Genomic DNA, 22,791 nt, shown 5'->3' on the forward strand with positions numbered 1-22,791 from the left:
AGATTATGAAGCATAATACTACTTGTACTACTGCCACTTCTCCAATCCACTCAAATCATGGCTGTTTATGCACAGAACACACCAATGATCAACCAAAACAAAGTCCAATCATCCTGCGTGACCCCTCCCCTCAAAGCAGTCCTGGTCACAGGTCTCCTGTTTCCTTTTCTTTGCTTGCCCCATACATCAGTTTAAAACTTAGAATTCCCTGAGGCAATATTTCAAATATTCATTTGGAACTTTACTAGGTCAAACATTAAACCACTATTGTTAAGTTAACTCCATTGTTCATCTTAAATTTGATGTAAACTCATTTTTCAAAAGTGTATGTATAGAATCTTAGCTCTAAATAAAACAACTTTGTAATATATGTCTGTTAAAACTTTTGTACTTACAGACGATAGTTTCTGCAGCCTCCTCTCCCTTGATCATGATCCCCCTTAAAATTCTGCTGCGAGTTTATGGGCTTCCCCTCTGTTGCTCCAATGCCAATAATTACTGAAAGGGGTCATGGTTGGCCTAACCTTCACATATACACATACTTGTTGAGGAACTGCTGACCCTAAGAGCACCAGGGAGTAGGATGGTCAGGCGGCGGCCGCTGAACTTCAAGAGGGACAGTGATCAAGGAAATGAAGAAAAAGTAGTAATAACAATAAACTTGTAGTCTTATAAAGCATTTGTTTTTAGACCCCCGTTTGAAAGCTGGAAAGAGTCTGAAGAAGAAGGCAAATACATGTAATTCAAAAACTATAAAAAAAGAAAAAATAATTGAAAATACTAAAATTAACTTAAAGGTGGACCACCCCTTTAACCTACACCTGACCTTAACCCACAAAATGTAGGACCTGATCTTTTGTTCTGTATAATACGTCTGTACGGGCCTCCGGTTAAATGACCGGGAATTTTTAAGGAGCAGATGTGTGCTTCCCTAGTCTGACACACAACGTAGCCTGCAATAGTTGGCCACATTTCAACCCAAACCCACCTTACTGGCGGTAAACCCGCAGGTCACCACGGGTTTTGGGTCACCGGCACATTAGTAATGTACATTACAACTGGAAAATGGTATCCTGTGCAATGGAGTGTTGCTGTAGTGATGAATTGCATAATACTGAGCTATTTTGTTCCCCCGAAAATGGTTTGATAAAGTTAAGAAATGTAGATATTGATATAATATCAAAAAATGCGGAATCAGCATCTCTACTACCCACTTACTGTGCTGCCCATTGCATACCGGCAGACTACAACACCTGCATTTTTATTGAATAATATTACAAGGTATAGTAACCCTCTACAAGTAACTTCTTTTAAGGCTTGGTCAGCAACATTCTCGGATACTTCTCATAGTCCTCACTAAAGCTTTGAATTTTGGCTCTATGACAAAAGTTATATTGACAGTGCTCTTTCATCATACATGAGCTGCTGTTTTTGATTCAGAGAAACTGGCAATAAACTATTTGGATAGAAATTTGGCTGTGCACTGTCCATTTACAGGATCTGAGCAATGATGTTGCCTATACTTTTGCAGGCTTCCCTAAAATCTGTCATTCTTGAAAAAAAGGGGGGGAGGGAGAACTCCTGCTTTACTAGAGACCCTCCAGTCCTCATGGCCTGATTCAACAGTTGCTTGTGAATTTCTGGACATTTTCTTAATTATCATCTCATCAGCATGTTTTATAAAATTCAGGACAAGGGCATGTTTTCCACTGGGTTGCATCACCTCTTATTTAACAATAAAGAGTTTTTGTGAGGTTAAGGGAAAGAGACAGCACATTATTTTGCCTAGAGACAGCACATTATTTTCCTAGACTGGCCCATGCAAAAAAACAATGTTCCTGCACTACTGTGCTGTATGTATATATCTTAGATCTGTATCTTGGAATACCTTCCTTGGAAAGGGTGCCAAATCTCTGTGGTTGTTTCCATTGTTGCATGTAGGATATGTGGAGAAACAGTGCACAAAGTCAATGGAAGGTAAGTATGGACTGTGAAACTATAGAGATTTTACTTTTCTTAATGGCTGCTGGAAAAGGGGAGTTAGACCCTAGTAGGTGGATGTATTGATTTGATTCTACAATTTCTGACCCCTTCCTTAACACTAAAACCTCCATCATACCTGTATGTGGCCATTGGTGAACCTGGTAATCGAACTAGGTTATTGCTGAGGGTTTCAAATGGGGAACCTCAACAGCTAAAAAAAATAGTGTTTTGTAAGAAAAGAACTTTTATTGCTACTTTTTATTGCTAATCTCTCTATTAACACCCTTCTATAGACATATTCCTGTCTCATTTTTAAACCACTAGCTAGGTTTAACTGGACCCTAGCAACCAGATAGCTGTCACTATTCCAAAATGGAGAGCAGCAGAACAAAAAAGTGAAAATTATTAAAAAAAACAAATAAAAAAGAAAGCAATCACAAACTGACTTAGAATAGCACTCAAGTACATCATACTAAAAGTCAAGTTAAAGGTGTACCTTTAAGATAGATACCTTTAAGATCTCTTTTTATAGAGACCTACATTGTTGGGGGAGGTATAATTTTCTATTCCCCCCTAACAATGTAGGTCTCTATAAAAAGGTATTGCATAAAACAGCTCATATGTAAAACCCTGCTTCATGTAAATAAACCATTTTCATAATAATGTACTTTTTTGTAGTATGTGCCATTGGGTAATCATAAATAGAAAATTGCCATTTTAAAAAATAAGGGCCACCCCCTGGGATCCTACAATTCACGGTGCACACAAACAAACCATACATGTTAGGTCACATGAGCCAATTAGCAGACAGAGTTCTGTCCTGTGCTTCCACCCTTCTTCTTGTTACAGTTAGAGCTGCAGTATTTCTGGTCAGATGATCTCTGAGGCAGCACACAGACCATCACAAAATGGTGGTTCAAGGCAAGAGATGTAAAAGGGCAATATTTACTTAAGTTTGGTAAGATTCTTTAATATGTCACTTAATTTTAAATAAACTATCTGTTGCTTAAGTATTAATTTTTGGAGTATAGTTTTCCTTTAAGACTGGCTAGATTTACAGTTCCATAGTGCTTGCCAAATCATATCTCCTGCAGGTAAGGTTGGCAACATCAGTCATTAAAAGGGGAATTGCTGGTGGTTATTTGTAACCCAACTTGCCATTTTCCTTTATGGACATTTGAGCTGTTTGCCTTAATGTCCCTCTACATCCACTGACTGAGGGGAGGCAAGTCCAAAACCTTTTAGTCGGTGAATGTACAGAGGGAAGGTCACTATGGCAAGGATAATGTTAGGAGATGCTTTGTTTACATGAGACATCACTGGCTTTTACTAGCAAGCATCCTCTACTTCCTTCTGAAGCAGCACAGAAACCCCCAACTCTGCATATTCTGTGAATACCCACAAAGCGGCATGTGAACAAGTTAGTGGATGGGCAATGGTGAATAATCTACCTGTATGCCATTAAAGGAATTGTTCAGTGTAAAAATAAAAACTGGGTAAATAGATAAGCTATGCAAAATAAAAAATCTCTTTCTAAAATGTAATCTATAAAGGCTGGAGTGACTGGATGTGTAACATAACAGCCAGAACACTACTTCCTCTTGCAGTAGGGTTTCTCCCACAGTGAATCCATTAACTCTTTCCTTCTCTTGAGTTATACAGGGAACTCTGAGTATCACTCATGTAATATAAGGCATAATGTACCTCCTACTGTAAATGATAAGGATATTAGGAGTCACTGAGGGGTTGTTCTGAGACTGTATAAAGGCACAAGGCACATAATGGTTAATTATAACTGTAATAGTTTTCATTAATTACAGTTAAGCGAGAAAGGCAGCTCTTTATGCACATCATTTTTGCCGTTTTACCCCAATATATGTGTGGATGAGTTCAAAACCATTGTGTGTTTATATGTGGGCTACTTTGATTTTTTTGCCCAGGCTGCTTTTTGCTCCCAGTCCGGCCCTGCACTACATAATGTTACATGTGTGCACCCGAACAAGGACTCTTTGAGGTCTGAAACATGTGGTTTCATGTTACTTAAATAAAAAATCCGCTGATTTCAATATTAAAGGTTCCCTGGTTTATTTGCATATTTAGCCTGTGGCCTACAGCCATTCGACAAGCCTGTGCGGGCTGAAATGAAATAACAGGCACTCAGTTCAAATAACCTGTGGCACCAGCAGGCAGCATTTCCTAATTGGTTTCTAGTTGCTTTCAAGAAACCTAGGGCTACATACCGCCCATCTGTACCGTTTTTCGCGGGACAGTCATGATTTTGACAGGTCAACCCACAGTCCCGGACCGTTACTGAAACGTTCTGACTTTCTCTTTGATCTCCTGCACTGAACAGCCAGAAAAAGATACAAAGTTTCTAAAACTTAATTGGCTTTTGGCAGAGAGCCCAGAACACTGCGCAGCTGCACTTCACTACATTTGTAACAATTTAAGATAAACAAAGAAACAAATTCAAAGTAAACTTTATTGTCATCTCAGCAGTATACGAATACACAGTGAGACAAGACGACGTGGCTCTAGCTAGTACAGATATCAGAGTGTCTCTGAGGTAGTCCAGGTGTGTAAAGAAAAGTTCAGTTAAGAGTTCAGGTGTGTCTGGAATGTAGCGGGAGGGAAAGCAGTGAGTTGAGGAGTCTGATCGCTTGTGGAAAAAAGCTTTCACGTAGCCTGTTTGATCGGGCTTTAATACTGCGAAAGCATCTGCCGGATGGGAGCAGCTTGATCAGTCCGTGTGAGGGATGTGTGGAGTCCAGTGCAATGCAGGAGGCCTTTCTTGCACAGCGCTTGTGGAAGATGTCCTGCAGTGATGGAAGAGCTGCTCCAATGATGTTGCCAACTGCTCTGACAGTCCGCTGTAGACTTTTCCGGTCAGCAGCGATGGCACTACTGTACCAGACGGAGATACAGCTCGTCAGGACTCTCTTTATGGTGCCCCTTTAGAACACTGTGAGAAGGTGGAATGTTGGCCAATTTCAGTCGTCTCAGGAAGTGAAGATGCTGCTGAACCTTTTTGGTGATGGAGGCGGTGTTGGTGGTCCAGGTGAGGTCATCTGAGATGTGGACTCCCAGGAATTTGGTGTTCTTTACTGTCTCTAATGTGGAGCCGTTGATGTTGAGTGGTGTGTGAGCAGGGCGAGTTCTCCTGAAGTCGACTATCATCTCTTTCGTTTTATCCACATTCAGTGACAGGTTGTTCTCACTGCACCAGACCATCAGCTGCTGAACCTGATCTCTGTACGCCGACTCGTCTTTGTGTTTAATGAGCCCCAACACAGTCGTGTCATCTGCAAACTTAATGATGTGGTTTGAGCTGTGTCTAGCTGTGCAGTCATGTGTCAGCAATATGTACAACAATGGGCTGAGAGCACATCCTTGAGGAGCTCCTGTGCTCAATCTGATGGTGCTGGAAACGTTGTCGCCTATACGAACAGACTGAGGCCTCTCTGACAGAAAGTCCAAAATCCAGTTGCACAAAGAGGTGCTCAATCCCAGCTCGCTCAGTTTCCCGCTCAGCTTTTGGGGGATGATGGTATTGAATGCTGAACTAAAGTCTATGAACAGCATTCTCACATAACTGTCTTTCCTGTCCAGATGAGTTCGTGAGAGGTGGAGTACAGAGGATATGGCATCCTCAGTTGACCTGTTTGGCCGGTATGCAAATTGTAGTGGGTCCAGCGAGCGGGGGAGGGTACTCTTGATGTGTGCCATCACAAGTCTCTCAAAGCATTTCATGATGACCGGGATTAGTGCAACAGGGCGGTAGTCATTCAGGCAGGTTACTGAAGATTTCTTTGGCACTGGTGGACTGGAAGCATGTGGGGATGATCATCTGGCTTAGTGATGTGTTGAAGATGTCAGTCAGCAAAATGTGTGGTCATAAAATGGGCATGGTCAAAAATGTTCGCCGTGCCTGGCAAAACTTTTTGTCCCTCTTTCTATTTTCAAAATGTTGGGAGGTATAAGGTTTTAGAAATAAGGTCAAGATGGCTGACTGGGGTCAGGACAGTCCTGCCATTGGCGCTGCCCCTCGACCTCCCTCCCAGACCCTGGTTGTGGCAGCAAACAGGAAAAAAGGTTAAGTGCGGGGAGCTGGAGGGAGGTTGCAGCTGCGGAGGGGGGGAGGGCCTGGCCAAAGTGTCTTCACCGATGGGACGGGGCCCAGGGGCGGTGTGGGTGCCCCAAAGCAGCAGCCCCCGTGGGCCTCGGGCCCCCCAGTCCGACCCTGTCAGAGGTGCAGCCCGCTGGGAATCATAAGTAATTCCTTGGTAAAAAAACAAAACTTCTGTGAGGGACACAAAAGGAAGCAGACCTTTCCTGATCTGCCTTTCCAAAGCACCACATGCCCACATAGCTATAGGGGTAGCAGACATTCTCATTTCTTGCTTCCAAAGGCTGGGAACTTATAAAGAGAAACTGGCAATATCCTCTATAACAGGCCTGGAATGGGAGTCTGTATAGGCACTAGAATTCCAAGTACACAGGGGCCCCACCAGCCCACTAAATAGTAACTTGCATCTTACGGCAGCCCCTCTGGCATTTGCCAGACCTAGGGTTGCCACCTGGCCGGGAAAAATGATGGCTGATCCCAATGTTATTAAAAGGGAAAAAAGATAAATATATAGGAAGGACGGTATTTTTTTCCAGAAAAAGTGGCAACCCTAGCCAGACCCCACCGATTGCCAGTCTTGGCCTTCTCTGTAACATCACTGAGAGTCTTACATTAAACTTCCGCCACATGTCCCTACTATCTTGCCATAAGGCTGCAAATAAAGCAACCAATAGGCTGCTTTTTTTTTCTCACCCGTCTCATTTTCTGTTCTCTCTCTTGCCATCTGGAAGAAGGTTCCGCAGCATTCAAACTAGAACTGCAAAAGCTTCTGCCCACAAGCAATTAGAGTCCTTAACACATAATATCATAAAACGAACTGTTCCCTGCACCTGTTACTCAAATGCTCTTTCTTTATGTAAATGCACCATGGGGGGGGTCGTCAGTGAAACGTGATTTCTATACGCTGTATAACTCAATATGGTCTGTATTGACAAATAAAGGAATGTTGAATCTTTCGCATATTTGAATTTACCTCTCAATACTAGCTAATCAGCAATGGAGCAGTCACGTGGTAGGACCACATGATCGTGATGGCATCCTTTCCGAGGATAGGAACTAGCCGCTACCATGAATAAATCCTCCTTGGCAGCTAAGGAGAAAATGGCGCATGCGCATGTTTATAGCCGTAACGTCTGGGGCGCGTGAGACAAAGGTCAAAGTGAACGTCAGGAGGCTGCTCGTTTATCAGCGCATGCGCGTTCCTTTCCTGTATTTGCACTTGGAGGTCGTTCGAGTCACTGGTATCTCCGGCACTGAGTTTGTGCTTCCCTATCAGCTTCATCATGTTCTCTCGCATCGCCAGACCAGCTGCTCATGGGCTCATCCGGGGTCTTTCCACCACTGCACAGGTACCATGAGGATAAAATAGAGTAATGGTGCCAAAGACAGAGGTGGACGTGACCGCTGTAGGACCAAAGGTTTAGGAAGTAGGCATGGAGGCTTAAGTACTACCCGCTAGGTTGGAGTACGGAATATACGTCCACTAGTTAGACAGACAGTGTGTGTAAGGTACTACTGCCCAGTATCCATTGTGTGGCTACTAATGGAACAGAGGACGTCACGTGTGATGGTTGAATGGTGCTGGGTCTCCGCTGGGACAGCCCTGATAGCATCGCCATTATCGATAAAGGGTTGTGTTTTAAATAGTGCTCTCGCTTAATTTATGATTTGTAGAAATTGGAGACCATCCGGCCATAGTCATTTACAGAGCAAAAGCTGAGGAGGCGGTAGTTCCTTTTTCTCTTCTAGGCCTGTAACAAATCTCAATAAATAGCTAACTCTGGGATGCCTTGTGTTTAGCCCCATGTATCTGCCACCCTCCAGCCTTGGCAAGTGCCAGCTATTGTATTTACAGCGTGCTTTTTTTCCACTAAATATCTTATTCCTAACAATAGATTTTAATTCTAAAACCCTGTAGAGCCATAACTGTTTGACCAAGTGGAAGAGCCTAAAATGAACACCTTCCCAAAAGTAGACTAGTCTGGCTACCTCCAAATAGTAGGCTTGTTCTATAAGTGTTTTCTCAATGGAACTATAATGCTTAATCACAAAGATCTGTGACATACATTAACAAACTACAGTGTGTCCTTCCTGTACATTACTACAATTAGCATTATTTAAAGGGTTCTTCCCCCTTAACGGTAACTTTTAGTATCTTCTAGAATGGCGAATTCGAAGCAATTTTCCAATTGGCCTTCATTTTTCTTTTTATAGTTTCCAGCTTTTAAATAAGGGTCACTGACCCCCATTTGAAAGTCCAAAAAACAAATGCTCTGTAAAGCTACAAATGTGCTGCTATTTCTACTTTGTGTTGCTCATTTTTCCATTCAGGCCCTCTCCTATTCATATGCCAGTCTTATTCAAATCACTGCATGGTTGCTAGGGTAATTCGGGCCCTGGCAACCAGATTGCTGAAATTGCGAACTGGAGAGCTGCTGAATAAAAAGCTAAATAACACAAAAAAAATCACATGTAGCAGAAAAGGAAGACCAACTACAAATTGTCTCATAATTTCACTCTTTAAATTAACTTTTAGTATGATGTATAGGCAAACAACCCCTTTAAAGGAACACCAAAAAATGAGTGTATTAAAGGAGTGACCATATAATGTACTGTTGCCCTGCCCTGCCCTGGTAAAACAGGTGTGTTTGCTATAGAAACACAACTATACTTTATATAAACAAGCTGCTGTGTAGCCATGGGGGCATCCATACAAGCATAGGATACACCGTAGATAAGGTATGTTCTAAAAAATCCTGTTGTATACTACAGAACTTATCTGATATATTTTTCAGCATTGAATGGCTACCACCATGGCTACACAGCAGCTATAGTAGAGTTTCTGAAGTAAACACACCAGTTGTACTAGTGCAACACAACAGTACATTAGGTTTTCGTTACTTTATTCATTCGGAACAGGAACACTAAAAAATTAAATAGACATTGCAACAAAGTAATCGGTATGGCATTCCTAAGGGTGTATAAAATCAAACACGCAATGAACACATGTGTTCACATTAGAAAATACATATGTTTGTACAATTACAGCACAGTGTGGTGCTCATTCATATATATTTTTACACAACTATATTTCAACTCAAGCCTGCTAGTAGTGGAGCTGGAATGACCTCAATTTAACTGCCTTCCTTATTACTATAGGAAATGTGATCTAGTTTACTTTCCACATCAATGTCCCCTTTGTTATATCTGAGGGTTTGGGGAGTACAGAGAGGGAAAAGCTTATTTTTCCTTTGCACTGTAGGCAGCTTCTTGTATTCCTTGGGCAAAGTCTACAGTTACTGTTTTATTGATTTTTTTTTTTTAAGCAAGCTATCAGTAAACCATGGATACAATGAGTTTTATCATAGGGTTGCATACAGTAAAGTTGGCATGCAAAGTATAAAACCTGTTATTTTCCATTCTATTCTTTTTTTTGCCGTCCTGCAGTTATCTTTACCTTTATAATGGCTAGATTAGGTCTAAGTGCTGATCAATAAATGCAATTTATGCATGATAAATTACCAGTTTTTTATTGCACCTATGTATGCTCATGGAAAGCTTGGCAGTACATGGCTGAAACTAATAAGTTGTTGATAAGCCATTTAAGACTGTATGACAAGCTGTATATTGATGTACAAACAATGCCTCCTGCCTATCCAAAGCCTGGAACTGCTAATGAGTAACGTACAGATGAAAACCTTTTTACTTATCTAGAAGTGGGAAAGCGGGCTGCAGGAAAGGTGTGGTGAGACACATGTTTATCATTGGGTTCAATCCTGTGTGCAGCTCTATCTTACCCTCTAGGAAAAGTAGTCTGTATATCCTGTGCACTTTAGTATAAAATATATAGAGAAAATAATATATATAGAAAATATTTAGTGTGTGTCTATATAGATCGAGAGACATGGGACTGATGTGGATGCTGTATAATAACTGCTATGTTTGTGCCCCTGGAAGCCGCTATAGTAAGCATTAACTAGGCAAAGGGCAATAGCAATCTCAAAATCACAGACTGTCCTTCCCAGTGTACCAATCACCTTGACATTTATGTGGGCAGTGTTTGTTCCATGGCTACTCATTTTGAAGACTGACATGTTTGTGAGCACTCATAATAAAGCCTACTTTTTAGTCTATGCTTTAAGTGCTTAAGATGATATCAAGATTTGCCATAACTACACAAGTCTTTAGCTATAAATAAGTCCAGTGCTTAGATTTAATTTTGTAATCATACATTTTCTCTATGCTTTACCCAGCACTTTGATTTCTTTAAGGACGGGGGACAAAACTGCACTGCAAGGGGAGGCCTTGCCAAGCACCTATAAAGAAGCAAAATTAAGTTTTCAACCCTCTAGTTAATGCCTTTGCTTATGCCTAGAATTATACAGCTTGTTGCCCACAAACCCCCCAGATCCTTCAGTTAGCGGTACCCCCATCACACTGCCATTTAATGTCTAATTTGAATTTATTTCTATCAAAGTACTTGAACCTCGTTTGCTGGGCAAGGGCAGACCCGTGCAGTACTCCACTTACAATGCATTCAGTCAGTTCTCTATCCAAGTACAAATATATTCCAGGCAATTTTCCTTAATTTAATCTGTAGCCTTCTGTGTGGTACTGTATCAAATGTTTTTGCAAAATCTATTTAAGATCTTGTATACAGCCACCATAGTGTCTAGACTACTGCTCGCTTATAAAAGGCAAATGTTTCTGGCAATATGTATTGTGCATAAAACCACGCTGCCCCAAACTCTGAATATAATTTGACATGTCTTTAATGCCTCTTAGGCCATGGTCAGATGTGGCTGACACAGCCTGTCTGCTCATCTCCACTCCATGATTTTTCTGCACCTGCAGACACATGAAGAGAATATTGGCACGTTTATTCACAGGCTGACAAACTGCCAGGTCTGGCTATAGCCTTAAAGGAGAAGGAAAGTCTTTTTACTTGGGGGTGCCAGCAAGCACCATGGAGCAATCATCTTCATTATTTCTACATTCTTCAAATTTCCTAAGGCAGACAAATCCACAGTATTCTAAGATATGTATTAGATGTGGTAAAAACTAGAGCCCTCTTTGGGAGGCTGATGAATATGTTGGTTTGTGAAATCTGTACCCCCCACACACTGCTGCTTGTAGCTCTGGCAGTATTTAGTGTAAATAGCATACCATTTGCAAGTTTCTGTTGTTGGTAGTTTGGAAGTTGCCTTCATATGTCTAATATATTAATAGGGTTGCCCTTCAGGTTACCGTTTGCAATATATCTTCTTATAGCCCATCTGCTCTTAAGTCACTAATCACTTTAGACTCCTTACTGAAATCTCTTACAGGGACAAAAGAAAAAGGATTGGATATTTGTGAAATGTTATAGTTACTATATTAGTGTATTTTCTACTGATGTTTTCTCACTAAATGAGAAGGAACATTTTGTTACATGCTTGTCAGACTTGACCTTGCAAGCTGAATGTCTGGTATGCACCACTAATGTTACAGCGTGTTACTGATATTTAAAAATGTTGGAATACGTCTCCTTCCAATACGTTAAGTAATATACAACACTTGCATCTAAATCTCTTCAATTGGCCTCCGGATTTTTTAAAGGAGACATAGGATAAATTAAAAAAACCCTAATTTTGTAGGCAATTATGAATAATATATGGTGTTGCTTTTACATGGTGCTAAAAATTAATATTGTCTTTAAAAATAGCCCCTTTATTAGAGCTCCCTATAGATGTTCACTGGTCCTAAAGGTCCCTGCCAGAAGCAATGTAGGAGGGGGGCAGCCAATCAAAGCCCTGCAGTCACACAAGCAAAGACAGGCTTCAGTTCCCTATCAGGTTCTCCTAGCTGCTGATTGGTTCCTGTCCTACAGTGCAGTGAGCTGAGAGCCGCTGGCTCCCCTGCACAGCCTGGGAATTTAGGGAGCAGGAATTGGAAGGGAAGGGAGGGTTTTTGCAGCAATATTCAATAAATCAGCCTGAAACTATTTTTCCTTTTTTTTTTTTATTTTTTTTTTAAGCACAATTCTTCTATATCTAAATGAGTATAACGCACTGGTACGTTCTTACTTTTTTTTTTTTTTTTCAGAAAAGTCTCCTTTAACTTAAGCAGTGTATTGTCACCCTGAGATGGGCCAACCCTACAGTTCACAAAACTCCACTTCAAAAGATATATGGTCTTCAAAATAAATTGTGTTTTTGGTTTAAACCAATGAGAATCCCCTTTACTTGTAGCTACCTTATTCCATTCTGGCAAAAAAACATATTTTTATTCTTTGGATTCTGTGTTATTGGTAACCGTAATACTTTTGGGCTTCTTGGAATGATCCCTAATATGACTTCAAAGTACTACGCTAGCTAGTCAGTCTGCATGATGCCTTGTCTGCTATGGAGACTCTTGGCCTATGTAGATGGTATAAGAGGTATGTTATATTGGGCTTTTTGATCATTGCTGTTCGAGATTACAGAAATCTTCACAAGTTGTTAACGTCAATAGGAAGTAAGGATTTGAGAATCCCAGCATTCTAATTAGCCATCAAATTACACCTTATACTTTATATAATCAATCCTGAAAGGACAGTTGATGATAACATTCTTGTTTCCTTAGGCCAATGCCAGGGTGACAGTGCTTGGTGCTTCAGGAGGAATTGGGCAGCCATTATCCCTGCTGCTTAAGAACAGTCCATTGATTAGCAACCTTGCTTTGTATGATATTGCCCACACACCAGGTGTCGCAGCTGATCTGAGCCACATTGAGACTAGAGCAAAGGTTACAGGTAAAGTTGCAGTAGGTTTTTTTTTTTTTCTTTTTGTGTTCTTAAAACGCCTTGTATTTCAATTGATGTACAAAGTTGACTGTCCAGCTCAGTTGCAAGACTAATATAATGTTAATGTTCTGACATTAATGCCTTCATATATGGCGTTTCAGCCTGGAAGTAGGAAAGCTGTGCTATCCATTATTCAACAAGAATCAACAGAGCGTTTTGTCACACCAACATCTTATCACTGAGGTTATTCTTGAAGAAAGGCTTTTCTAAATGTAAGCCTGTTGTGCTATGGATATGCAATGCAGATGCTTTTTAAGACTATTTTCTGTTGTATCACTTTTTACAACTTACTTTTATGACCATGTGACATGAAGAATTTTAATCGCTTCTGCATCAGCCAGCAAAAGGCGTTCGAGATTTTTCAGTTACTAATGTGCATTTTATTATCATTGAAGATTAAACTCTCATGTAAGCTACCTTTTTACATATGTGTTTTAAGTTTGTAGTAAGATCATCAACAGAACAAACATTTAAGGTTTTGTGTGTTCCAGGTTATCTTGGAGCAGAACAGCTTCCTGAAAGTCTCAAGAGTGCTGATGTTGTTGTTATTCCAGCCGGTGTGCCAAGGAAACCAGGTAATGCTTTATTGACCATATATATGGGGAAAGAATATGGTGGGCTGCGGTAGATTAATGCTAGAATTGCACCTCAAATGTGTAACCACTCCTGAGTTTGTACCCTAAAGCAATATAATGCAGCAGAAACATGAGTCATGACCGTGAATGTACCATTCTTTTTATGTTCTGGACATAAGGAAATAGCAAAGTTTTACAGCAAAAATTTATGGAGGGAATTCTGTTCCAAAATTTTTTTATATAATATCATTTGTTAGTATGTTTCCCAATAAAAAAAATTCTCCAGCCACCTTTGTTATGTAAAAGGAATAATTTTAGGCAAAAAGTGGAAAGATTAAATCTTATGAAGCAATTATGCTTCTCTATTAAACTGCTCCTTCTCAGTATAACTCTTTGTTGCCACACTCCTAGGCAAGTTCCCCAGTCCACTTTTTTTCTGTTTCTGCGTGTCCCTTGTGGCAGCGTGTGCTGAGCTAATGCCCAGAAAATAGTGTACTGCACTTGTGCCTACTTAAATCTGCCCTACGGGATAGCTAGGAGTTGAGTTTTTATCTCCCCCCCCCCCCATGCACCAGCTCACTGTAAAAGATTGCTGGTTGTGGATAGTCCTATGTTTTTAACTTGTCATTTAAGATAAAGTTGTGTAAATTGCCTTTTTTATGTTTTTTAAACAGGTATGACCCGTGATGATCTGTTTAACACTAATGCTTCCATTGTGGCCACCCTGACTGATGCATGTGCAAAGCATTGCCCAGAAGCAATGATCTGTATCATTTCCAACCCTGTGAGTTATTCCATCATATTAATTTCTTTTATTTTTTTTTATTTTTTTTCCAAGTTTCAATTTTATCCTTTAAAGGGCTGAGCTATTTACAGAGCACTGTAAAATGACCTACCAATAAATATTTCATTCTGTGAACATATCATAAAGCAGTCGAAGGTCTCTGATTTTTATGTTTTAATTTGGTTCAAGGTACACTTTGTTAGTAAGTAACGGTGGTCAAAAACATGTAGACCTGGCACGGTTTCTGACCAATCTTTTCTTTTAATGCAGTATGCTTTTGTATTGTTCCCAAAAGGCCTGATTGGCCCCAAATAACTAGGGAAGATGGAAGCTTCTCTTCACTTACTAATCTGCTCATTCACCATACACTTCAGATATAATGCATTGACAAATTAGATTTTCAAACACTCTCCTACAAACCGGTCAGCAGACTGCCATACATATACCAACGTTATTTAGAACTCCTGTATGGCCATCTTATTGTCTGTACAGTAAAGTAAAAGATGCACAGTTGAAACATATCAAAATGATCTAAGCAATGTACATTGCCCATTTTAAATTGCTCAGGGTGCTCTTCTAAACTATTATTTTTTTTATTAGTTTTCAGAGCTTTTTTTATTTTTTTTTTAGCTCTTAATAAACTATTTATAAACTGCTATAGTACTGCTGGTCAGTACTTCCAACTGTATGGTTGAGGAGAATACGTGTGAAGTATATGTTCTAAAGGGAAAAAAATAACTCTTACGGTGGTTCTGCTCAGAAAGATGAAAAGTCTGAGGTTTCCAATCTCTCTTTCCAGAGCAGAGCCAAATTAGAAGATTTCTGTTTCTCGTATTTTCTCAGTTAGGAAAACTCACCAGCAGGTGGTGCTGCTTTAAAAGCCAATATTAGTTTAGTTTTCTGTTTGGTATAAATTGCAGAAGTAATAGGAATTCTTCCAACTATGCTGGTTACTACCAAGTGTGTGGTTTTTATTTATACAATTGTGCTTCAGCAGCTTTACTTCTTGAATAATGCCCAATTTGCTTGACGATGGCTTGTACTTTGCTTTATAAATGTCACTAAACTGTAAACCTAGGAGCAGAGTCATTCTTTACAGTAGTATTTACATTGTGACTGACACTATTTTTTTTTTTTTTTTTTTTTTTTTTTGCAGGTAAATTCAACTATCCCAATCACATCAGAAGTGTTTAAAAAACATGGTGTTTACAACCCCAACCGCATTTTTGGTGTAACCACATTGGATATTGTTAGAGCCAATACCTTTGTTGCTGAGCTCAAGGTATGTATGAATATGGAACTAAAAGAAATCATGAGAGCTCAGTCTAACCCATGCTGTAGAGCTGCTATTTTTTCAGCACTTGAACTAATCGACATTCTGGAGTTTACCAACTGCTACAAAATATATATAGCCATTATTTGCACACACAAAAGGAAAGATCTTGCCAGCACTCAAATTCATACCCTTTAGATATCTTTTAGGGGGGGAAAAAATTACGTGTTGGTACAGGCATAGGATCCGTTATCCAGAAAACTCCAAATTATGGAAGGTCATAAAATATATAAATATTTCCCTCTCCCTCTCATAGAGTGGCAGGCTCATTTGCAGGTGTGTTATAGATGTGCAAAAATTTAAGGTGATGTCACGAGTGGGGAAGTTTGGTTTGTTTGACGTTTGCCTAACTAACCCCTGTAGGTAGTAACGTGATAATTGCACATTCCCAAACTGGGGAGAGCACTTGATTAGTAAATTTAGGGAAAAACACCTTTTTCTTTGTTAAATACCTACTATAGCTTAATAACTAGTGTAGTTGTTGTGACATACACTAATCAGTGTTCTGCTTACTGGTGAGAAGGGGAATTATTAATGTGGCTGGATAGTAAAGGATTTAGCAATAACTAAATACATCTCAACAGTTAAACTGGCCGTTCACATACCAATAATATTGTACAAAGTAGTACTGTGTTGCCCATAGTCTTCAGTTTAAGAACTGGACAGTTCTGAAATCTTGATCTGCTGATGTGCCATATAATACAGTACATAGTGCATTGGCAGATGAAGTAGTTAAAGGAACCTCCATGTCCTACTGTTTGTGCTATTTGCACTAATGATTGAAACAATAGAAGGGTGCCCATGTTATATTTGGTATCCAAAATACAGTTATATTTTGATTTCTGTTCTAGTTCATGTTTGGATATCACTGGTAGACAGACAGGCTACATAGGCAACACCACCCAAACAGTGTAAATGGGACACTTTGTGTGCCACTTGAATTAGACAATCCAAAGGTGGGAGATAATGTGTTTTGGTTACAGTCAAACTAGCTTTAGCAGTAAGTTTGCAGAATGCTTTCTGAATGGTAATCTGTGCCAATCACTTTATCTTTTAATTATCTTGTATAGGGCTTGGACCCAGCACGTGTGAATGTGCCTGTGATTGGTGGACATGCTGGCAAAACAATTATTCCTCTTATTTCTCAGGTAAGTACCTGGATCTCTCTGGAATGTAGTCTAAAATGCTACATTAATTGATACCCATTAACTTGTACTACATCAAAAATAACATGGGTCTACACCATTGGTGTATAAACTGTTGGGTTCCTTAGCAGGGTTCTACAGCATTACTGTTTTAAGATGAAATTTGTACTTGTTGAAAACTTTACCCAATATGAATGTCCGAAATGAAAACTTTGATTGAAATTGTTGCTCTGCTGGCTCAGGATGGGCTTAAAGGGGAAGGAAACCTCCTCGGCGCTAAGCCCCCACCCCCCTCCCGTGTATTGCCCCTCCTCCCCCCTGGCCTACCCCTCCCGCTTGGCAAATGCCCCTAACTTGTTACTTACCCTTCTGCGCAGGTCCAATCCAGGGAGTTCACAGGCGACATCTTCTTCCACACGATCTTCTTCCTCCTTTGACCGGCGTTTTGGCGCATGCGCAGTAGGAGCATTTCGCCGGTACGGATCTACTGCGCATGCGCCAAAAGTCACGCGCATGCGCAGTAGATCGTACCTGCGAAATGATCCTACTGCGCATGCGCCTGTCAAAGGAAGAAGAAGATCGCGTGGAAGAAGATGTCGTCTGTGAACTCCCTGGACTGGACCTGCGCAGAAGGGTAAGTAACAAGTTAGGGGCATTTGCCCAGCGGGAGGGGTAGGCCAGGGGGGAGGAGGGAGGGGGGGCAATACACGGGAGGGGGGGTGGGGGGTTAGCGCCGAGGAGGTTTCCTTCCCCTTTAAGGACATTAACAGAGAGAGAGAGTGTCTAGTATAAACTGCCAAGTGTTAACCAGGACTGTGAAGTTCATGCATAAATCCTTCCACTCCTCCGTTTATGGTAACTGTGACTCCAGACGTTTGTTTTTAAAATACTAAAGTATTTTCCATGTTGATTAAATGGAACACCACATCCAAGGCATTTCAGCACTGCCAAAGCTCAGCAATATGAAGATATCTGCTTCACTAATCGAATCTAACAAACCGAAGAACTACTGGCTAGGAAGTTGGTGCAATACCCAAAGGTATCCACTGCCAACTTGAATGAGGGTACTGTTTGAGTCTGAATCTATAACTTAAGCCTACATCGATTTTAACTAGCTAGGACTTCACACTAGTGCAACTACGCACTGGACTTTATTATTACAGCAGAGAAGTATTTGACTATTCTCTGAAGTAGGACATTGTAACAAATTGTTTTTTTTTTTTTCATATGCATTTAAATGAATTAGTACAGGTATGCGATCTGTTATCCTGAAACCCGTTATCCAGAAAGTTCCGAATTATGGAATGACAGTCTCCCATAGACTCCATTATAATCGAATAATCCAAATTTTTAAAAATGTATTTCCTTTTTCTCTGTAATAATAAAACAGGACCTTGTACTTGATCCAAACTAAGATATAATTAATCCTTATTGGAAGAAAAACCAGCCTATTGGGTATGTTTAACGTTTGCATGATTTTCTAGTAGTCTTAAGGTATGAAGATCCAAATTATGGAAAGACCCAGGTCCCGAGCATTCTGGATAATAGGTCCTGTACCTGTAGCCTGTAGTACCTTTTTTTTATACTCTGATTTAACAGCTCTGGTGTTCATTTACAGCGTTGCTTGTGCTGGGCAAGCTGTTAGTGTTCAATAGGTCATTTGCCCCTGGCACATGTTGATCTATGTGAGTGTGGCATGTAAGTGTCTGTGGCCTTCTCAGCACATTAGTACTGGCGCTATATTTAATGGGTTGCGACAAGTGTTTTTAACTAGATGATTGTCTATTTTCTGTATCTATTTTAAAGTATTTATAAAATCTGTGCGTTCTTTACACTGGTCTAGAAAAACATTTTCATCTTGTTTCCTAGAGCACACCAAAAGTAGAGTTTCCCCAAGACCAGCTGGAAGTACTGATTGGCCGAATTCAAGAGGCTGGTACAGAGGTTGTCAAGGCTAAAGCAGGAGCAGGTCAGCTACAAATGGAATACTATAAAAATAAATTCTTAATGTAGGGAAACATTTTAAAGGAGAAATATGTTATGAACTAAAACTGAAAGGTGATCACTACACAAAACTTCTTGGTTGCATGAAACAAAGTAACTTTCCAGTTTACATTAATTATATTTACTTTTGAGTAAATGTAATTGCAGTCAGTTATAATCTGTTTATCCCTTTCTTGTCTCTGGATCTAAATCTAACTCTAGCAAAAGTCATGTCCTCTCCAGGTCTGTTAATCCGGAGGCTTTGGCTACATTGTTTTAAGCGGCAGAACCAGCATTGTAGAGAATATAAACAGTATATTGTTACAGATACTGAATAACATAAATCTACTCAATGACACATCTACAAATAACAGGATAAATTTAACATTTCAGTGGTTTTCAAGTTGTTTAGAATTTCATTTAATTATGTAAGTTTTTGTGTGGAGGAAACTTGTCAGATTTGTATCTTAAGTTACTGAATTGTTTCTTATCCGTAAATATTGCAGCTCTTGTGATGTTCTTCTTGTAACTGATCAGGACAGAAAAAAATCCAAATTTTAAATAGGGGTAAAAAAACGAATTCTAACACTTTCTTGGCTATGTAAGCAGTCTTCGCATGTAGCCCTTCTGCTTGAGTCACCGGGACAAATTTTAGTAACTTAAAGGGGTCGTTCTCCTTCCAACACTTTTTTTTTTTTTTTTTTTTTCAGTTCAGCAAGTTCACCATAAAAAAAGTTTCCAATTACTTTCTGATTGACTGTTTTTGTAATATTGAATTTAAAGTTAACTATTTAACTTATGTCTTTCTGAAGCAGTTTAGGGGGGGGGTACATACTCTGCAAACTGTTCTAAATTGGTACCTTTTTTTTATACACTTCTTATCTTTGACCCTGCTGAGCAGAATCCCTGTGTTTCATTTACATTTTATAATTGATACAATAGTTGTTAATATTCAACAGATGCTGCTGAGAAATGTATAAACAAAGGGGCAGATCTATCAAAATATTTTAGTGCTTAATGAATTAAAACTCACCCACGTTCTATTCATTCCTATGTGTTTTAAAACCCGTATTTATCAAATGGTGAGTTCTAATCTTTACCCATTGATAAATACAATTCTAAAAATCCCATTTTAGAATTGTATCTACTAAGATCTAAACTCGCATTTTGATAAATCAGCCCCTAAATGTAGCAAATTGTAACCGTTCTGAATCAGTACCTGGATTACTCCGCTGCCAGACTAAAACCCCAGAACATTATGCTCTAAACGTAAATTTTGGAAAAACTGCAAAAAAAAAAAAGTGAAAAAAATTTGAAAGCAATTGAAAAATCGGTGAACAATTTGAAAACCACTGAACTGAAAAGTGTTTGGCATGTGAACCCTTTTAATATAGTCCATATGGGATTGTCTAATTGAACATACTAGTAGAGTTTTTCCCTATAATTGCCATGTGATGTTAGTAGACCATGTTCAATGTTTAAATCATTCTTTATCGTATAGTTTAGTTGGTACTTGAGAGAATGCATGCATATACTTAAGCAAGTATAGAAGTCCTGTTTTATGTATTTGGACACCTAATCCTATTTTCTTTGGTGTACGTTCTCTCCCCCCCCCCCACCCCCATTATACACAAGCTCTTGAAGCCTTCTGTGACATTTTCTTCATATCATATGGCAGGCTTACAGTCTATGCTCCAGATGTCATGTTTGTGTGTGTCTCTTCCAGGATCAGCCACTCTTTCCATGGCATATGCTGGAGCCCGATTTGTCTTTTCCCTCCTGGATGCTATGAATGGAAAGGAAGGTGTGATTGAGTGCTCATTTGTCAGGTCTGAGGAAACTGAGAGCCCTTACTTCTCAACTCCTCTGCTGCTGGGGGTATGTACCACTTCCTTCCTATATGTACATTCCACTATTCCACTTCCCCCTAATGTAGGCAAGCTACTTATAACTTGCAAAAGATTTTAACAAACTGTTATTGATAAATGTTGGTGTGACCTTAATTGGATGTAGTAGGGCATTCCAGGGCTAATTAACAAATAGTGAGTGCAACATTGGAAAAAAAATGACTAATGCTTTTGGAGAACATGATGATCTTAATGTGGCTTATTTATTTATGGGTGAAAACTGCTTTTGCCACAGTTCACCACAGGAATAGTTCCAAGTGTGTTTACAATTTTTAGACCTGTATTTATTCATATTTTGTTTATATTTTTCTTCATAATAAATATGCCCCCAAAAATCCTATAAGTTAATGACCGGTGAAACTTTCTGTGTCAACTTATATCTTCACCTTTGATAAATGTTCACTCCATTCATGCATTTGCCAAAAGACATTTATGTATAAACTGTAATATAAATGTAAATGTAATCTATAATATCCAAGTCCAATTGCTGTATGAGATGACATTTTGGGATGTTTTGTCACAGAAAAATGGCATTGAGAAGAATCTGGGACTAGGCAAGCTGACTGCTTATGAGGAGAAACTGGTTTCAGAAGCCATGGCAGAACTAAAAGGCTCCATTAAAAAGGGTGAAGAATTCATCAAGAGCCGGAAGTGAAAAGTGTAACCCAGATGAAGACTTTGCTTCCCTAATTTATTGAAGCATTATGACACTTTAGAAAGATTGTATTTGTTATATGCTGTGCAGCTGTCTGTTGTGGTGAAGGAGGGAGCAGCATCATTACGATGACCTGGTTCTCTCCTCCACTGATTGAAAGACTTCTCCATAGCATACAATACAGAAATGCTTGATAGCACTTAATGTGTTCACAACATCGCAAAGCCCACCTTGGTTCTTTACAAGAATTAAATGCCATATTTTTCTTTATGCCTCTGGAATTTTATTTTACTTTTCTTTGCTCATAACTTTTAAAACCTGTGTGTTAAGTTAACCAAAACCATAAACCCGTCCTAACATTGATATGAATTCTTTAATTTAATAACGCCACCTACACTAAATCCTTTTTTTGAAAGTATTTTCCTTTTAGAATTTTGAAGCGATCAATAAAATACATATTTTGAAGCACTGAAACCCAAAGTAAACAAAATTTAAGTATAAAATGAGCGCATTGGTCAAGGATACTTGGGACAATTTTCTTACTTAAAATAAATTGGGCCTAGCTGTCTATCTGGAGGCAAATTGCAAAAACTTCAGTGTGCCATTACCCTGAGTGGTATCTGCAGTCTCTGAATATTTACTCTGCAGAAAGCAAAATCTGTTAAATATTAAAGTGTATAAGTAATTGGTTAAGCTAAAATCTGACTAGAGTAATGCTTGATTAGAAGAATAAGTGATAGTGTCCCTTTAAGCACAAATGGGCAGTGTGGTAAAAACATTGTCACACATATCCGTCAGATTGCTGTGCAACTGCTTTCGTTATTCTAAGTGTATGAAAGTAATAATAGCTGGTATTTGTAGGGTGGTGGAAGAAATGTACCGTATATACTCGTGTATAAGCCGACCCGAGTATAAGCCGAGGTACCTAATTTTACCTACAAAAACTGGGAAAGCTTATTGACTCAAGTATAAGCCTAGGGTGCATTCCAGTACACACTGTGTTGGGATATCTGTACATACACACGAGATGCAATGCAAGAGAGAGAGAGGAATTCTTAGCTGAAACTAAAGCACTTGACATTCCATACTCTTATTGGGAGTATATGCTTTTGAACAATGACCAGATAGGGTTATAAGTCACTAGGAGGACAATATAAACCTGAAACTCGGCAGCTATTGCAACTACAACTCCCAGAATCCTTTAGTGACTCAGACTGGCAAAGGCTTCTGGGAAATGCAGTTTGTAGTTAAAAGTTATCTGTCTGAGCCATGCAGCAAGGGTCCTTGTGCTGTTCTTGGCCACAGGTAGGGCTAATTACAGGTGACTTGTTGCCCTGTGGCTACTACCCCCTCCCCCCCAGCAAGGCCTGTAGCAGCTACTCACATAGCTCTAGTGGCTTGGCCAGCTGCATGCTGGGGGCATCCACATTCTGTGTCGGCGGGTTTGGGGGCGTGGAGGAGCCACTGTCTCACCAGT

General features: G+C 39.6%; 1 protein-coding gene across 1 annotated transcript; it reads left to right on the forward strand.

Annotated features, from left to right (window-relative positions):
* Positions 1-7,296: 7,296 nt before the first annotated feature.
* On the forward strand, positions 7,297-21,584 carry mdh2.L (malate dehydrogenase 2 L homeolog). The gene is given in 9 exon segments (NM_001092983.1): positions 7,297-7,458; positions 12,713-12,881; positions 13,424-13,507; positions 14,182-14,291; positions 15,448-15,573; positions 16,695-16,772; positions 18,639-18,738; positions 20,479-20,630; positions 21,183-21,584. Coding segments are annotated over 9 exon segments (1,017 nt in total). The 5' UTR covers positions 7,297-7,392; the 3' UTR covers positions 21,315-21,584.
* The last annotated feature ends 1,207 nt before the right edge of the window (positions 21,585-22,791 follow it).

The sequence above is a fragment of the Xenopus laevis genome, chromosome 2L, assembly GCF_017654675.1.
Source record: "Xenopus laevis strain J_2021 chromosome 2L, Xenopus_laevis_v10.1, whole genome shotgun sequence".
Classification (NCBI taxonomy): domain Eukaryota; kingdom Metazoa; phylum Chordata; class Amphibia; order Anura; family Pipidae; genus Xenopus; species Xenopus laevis.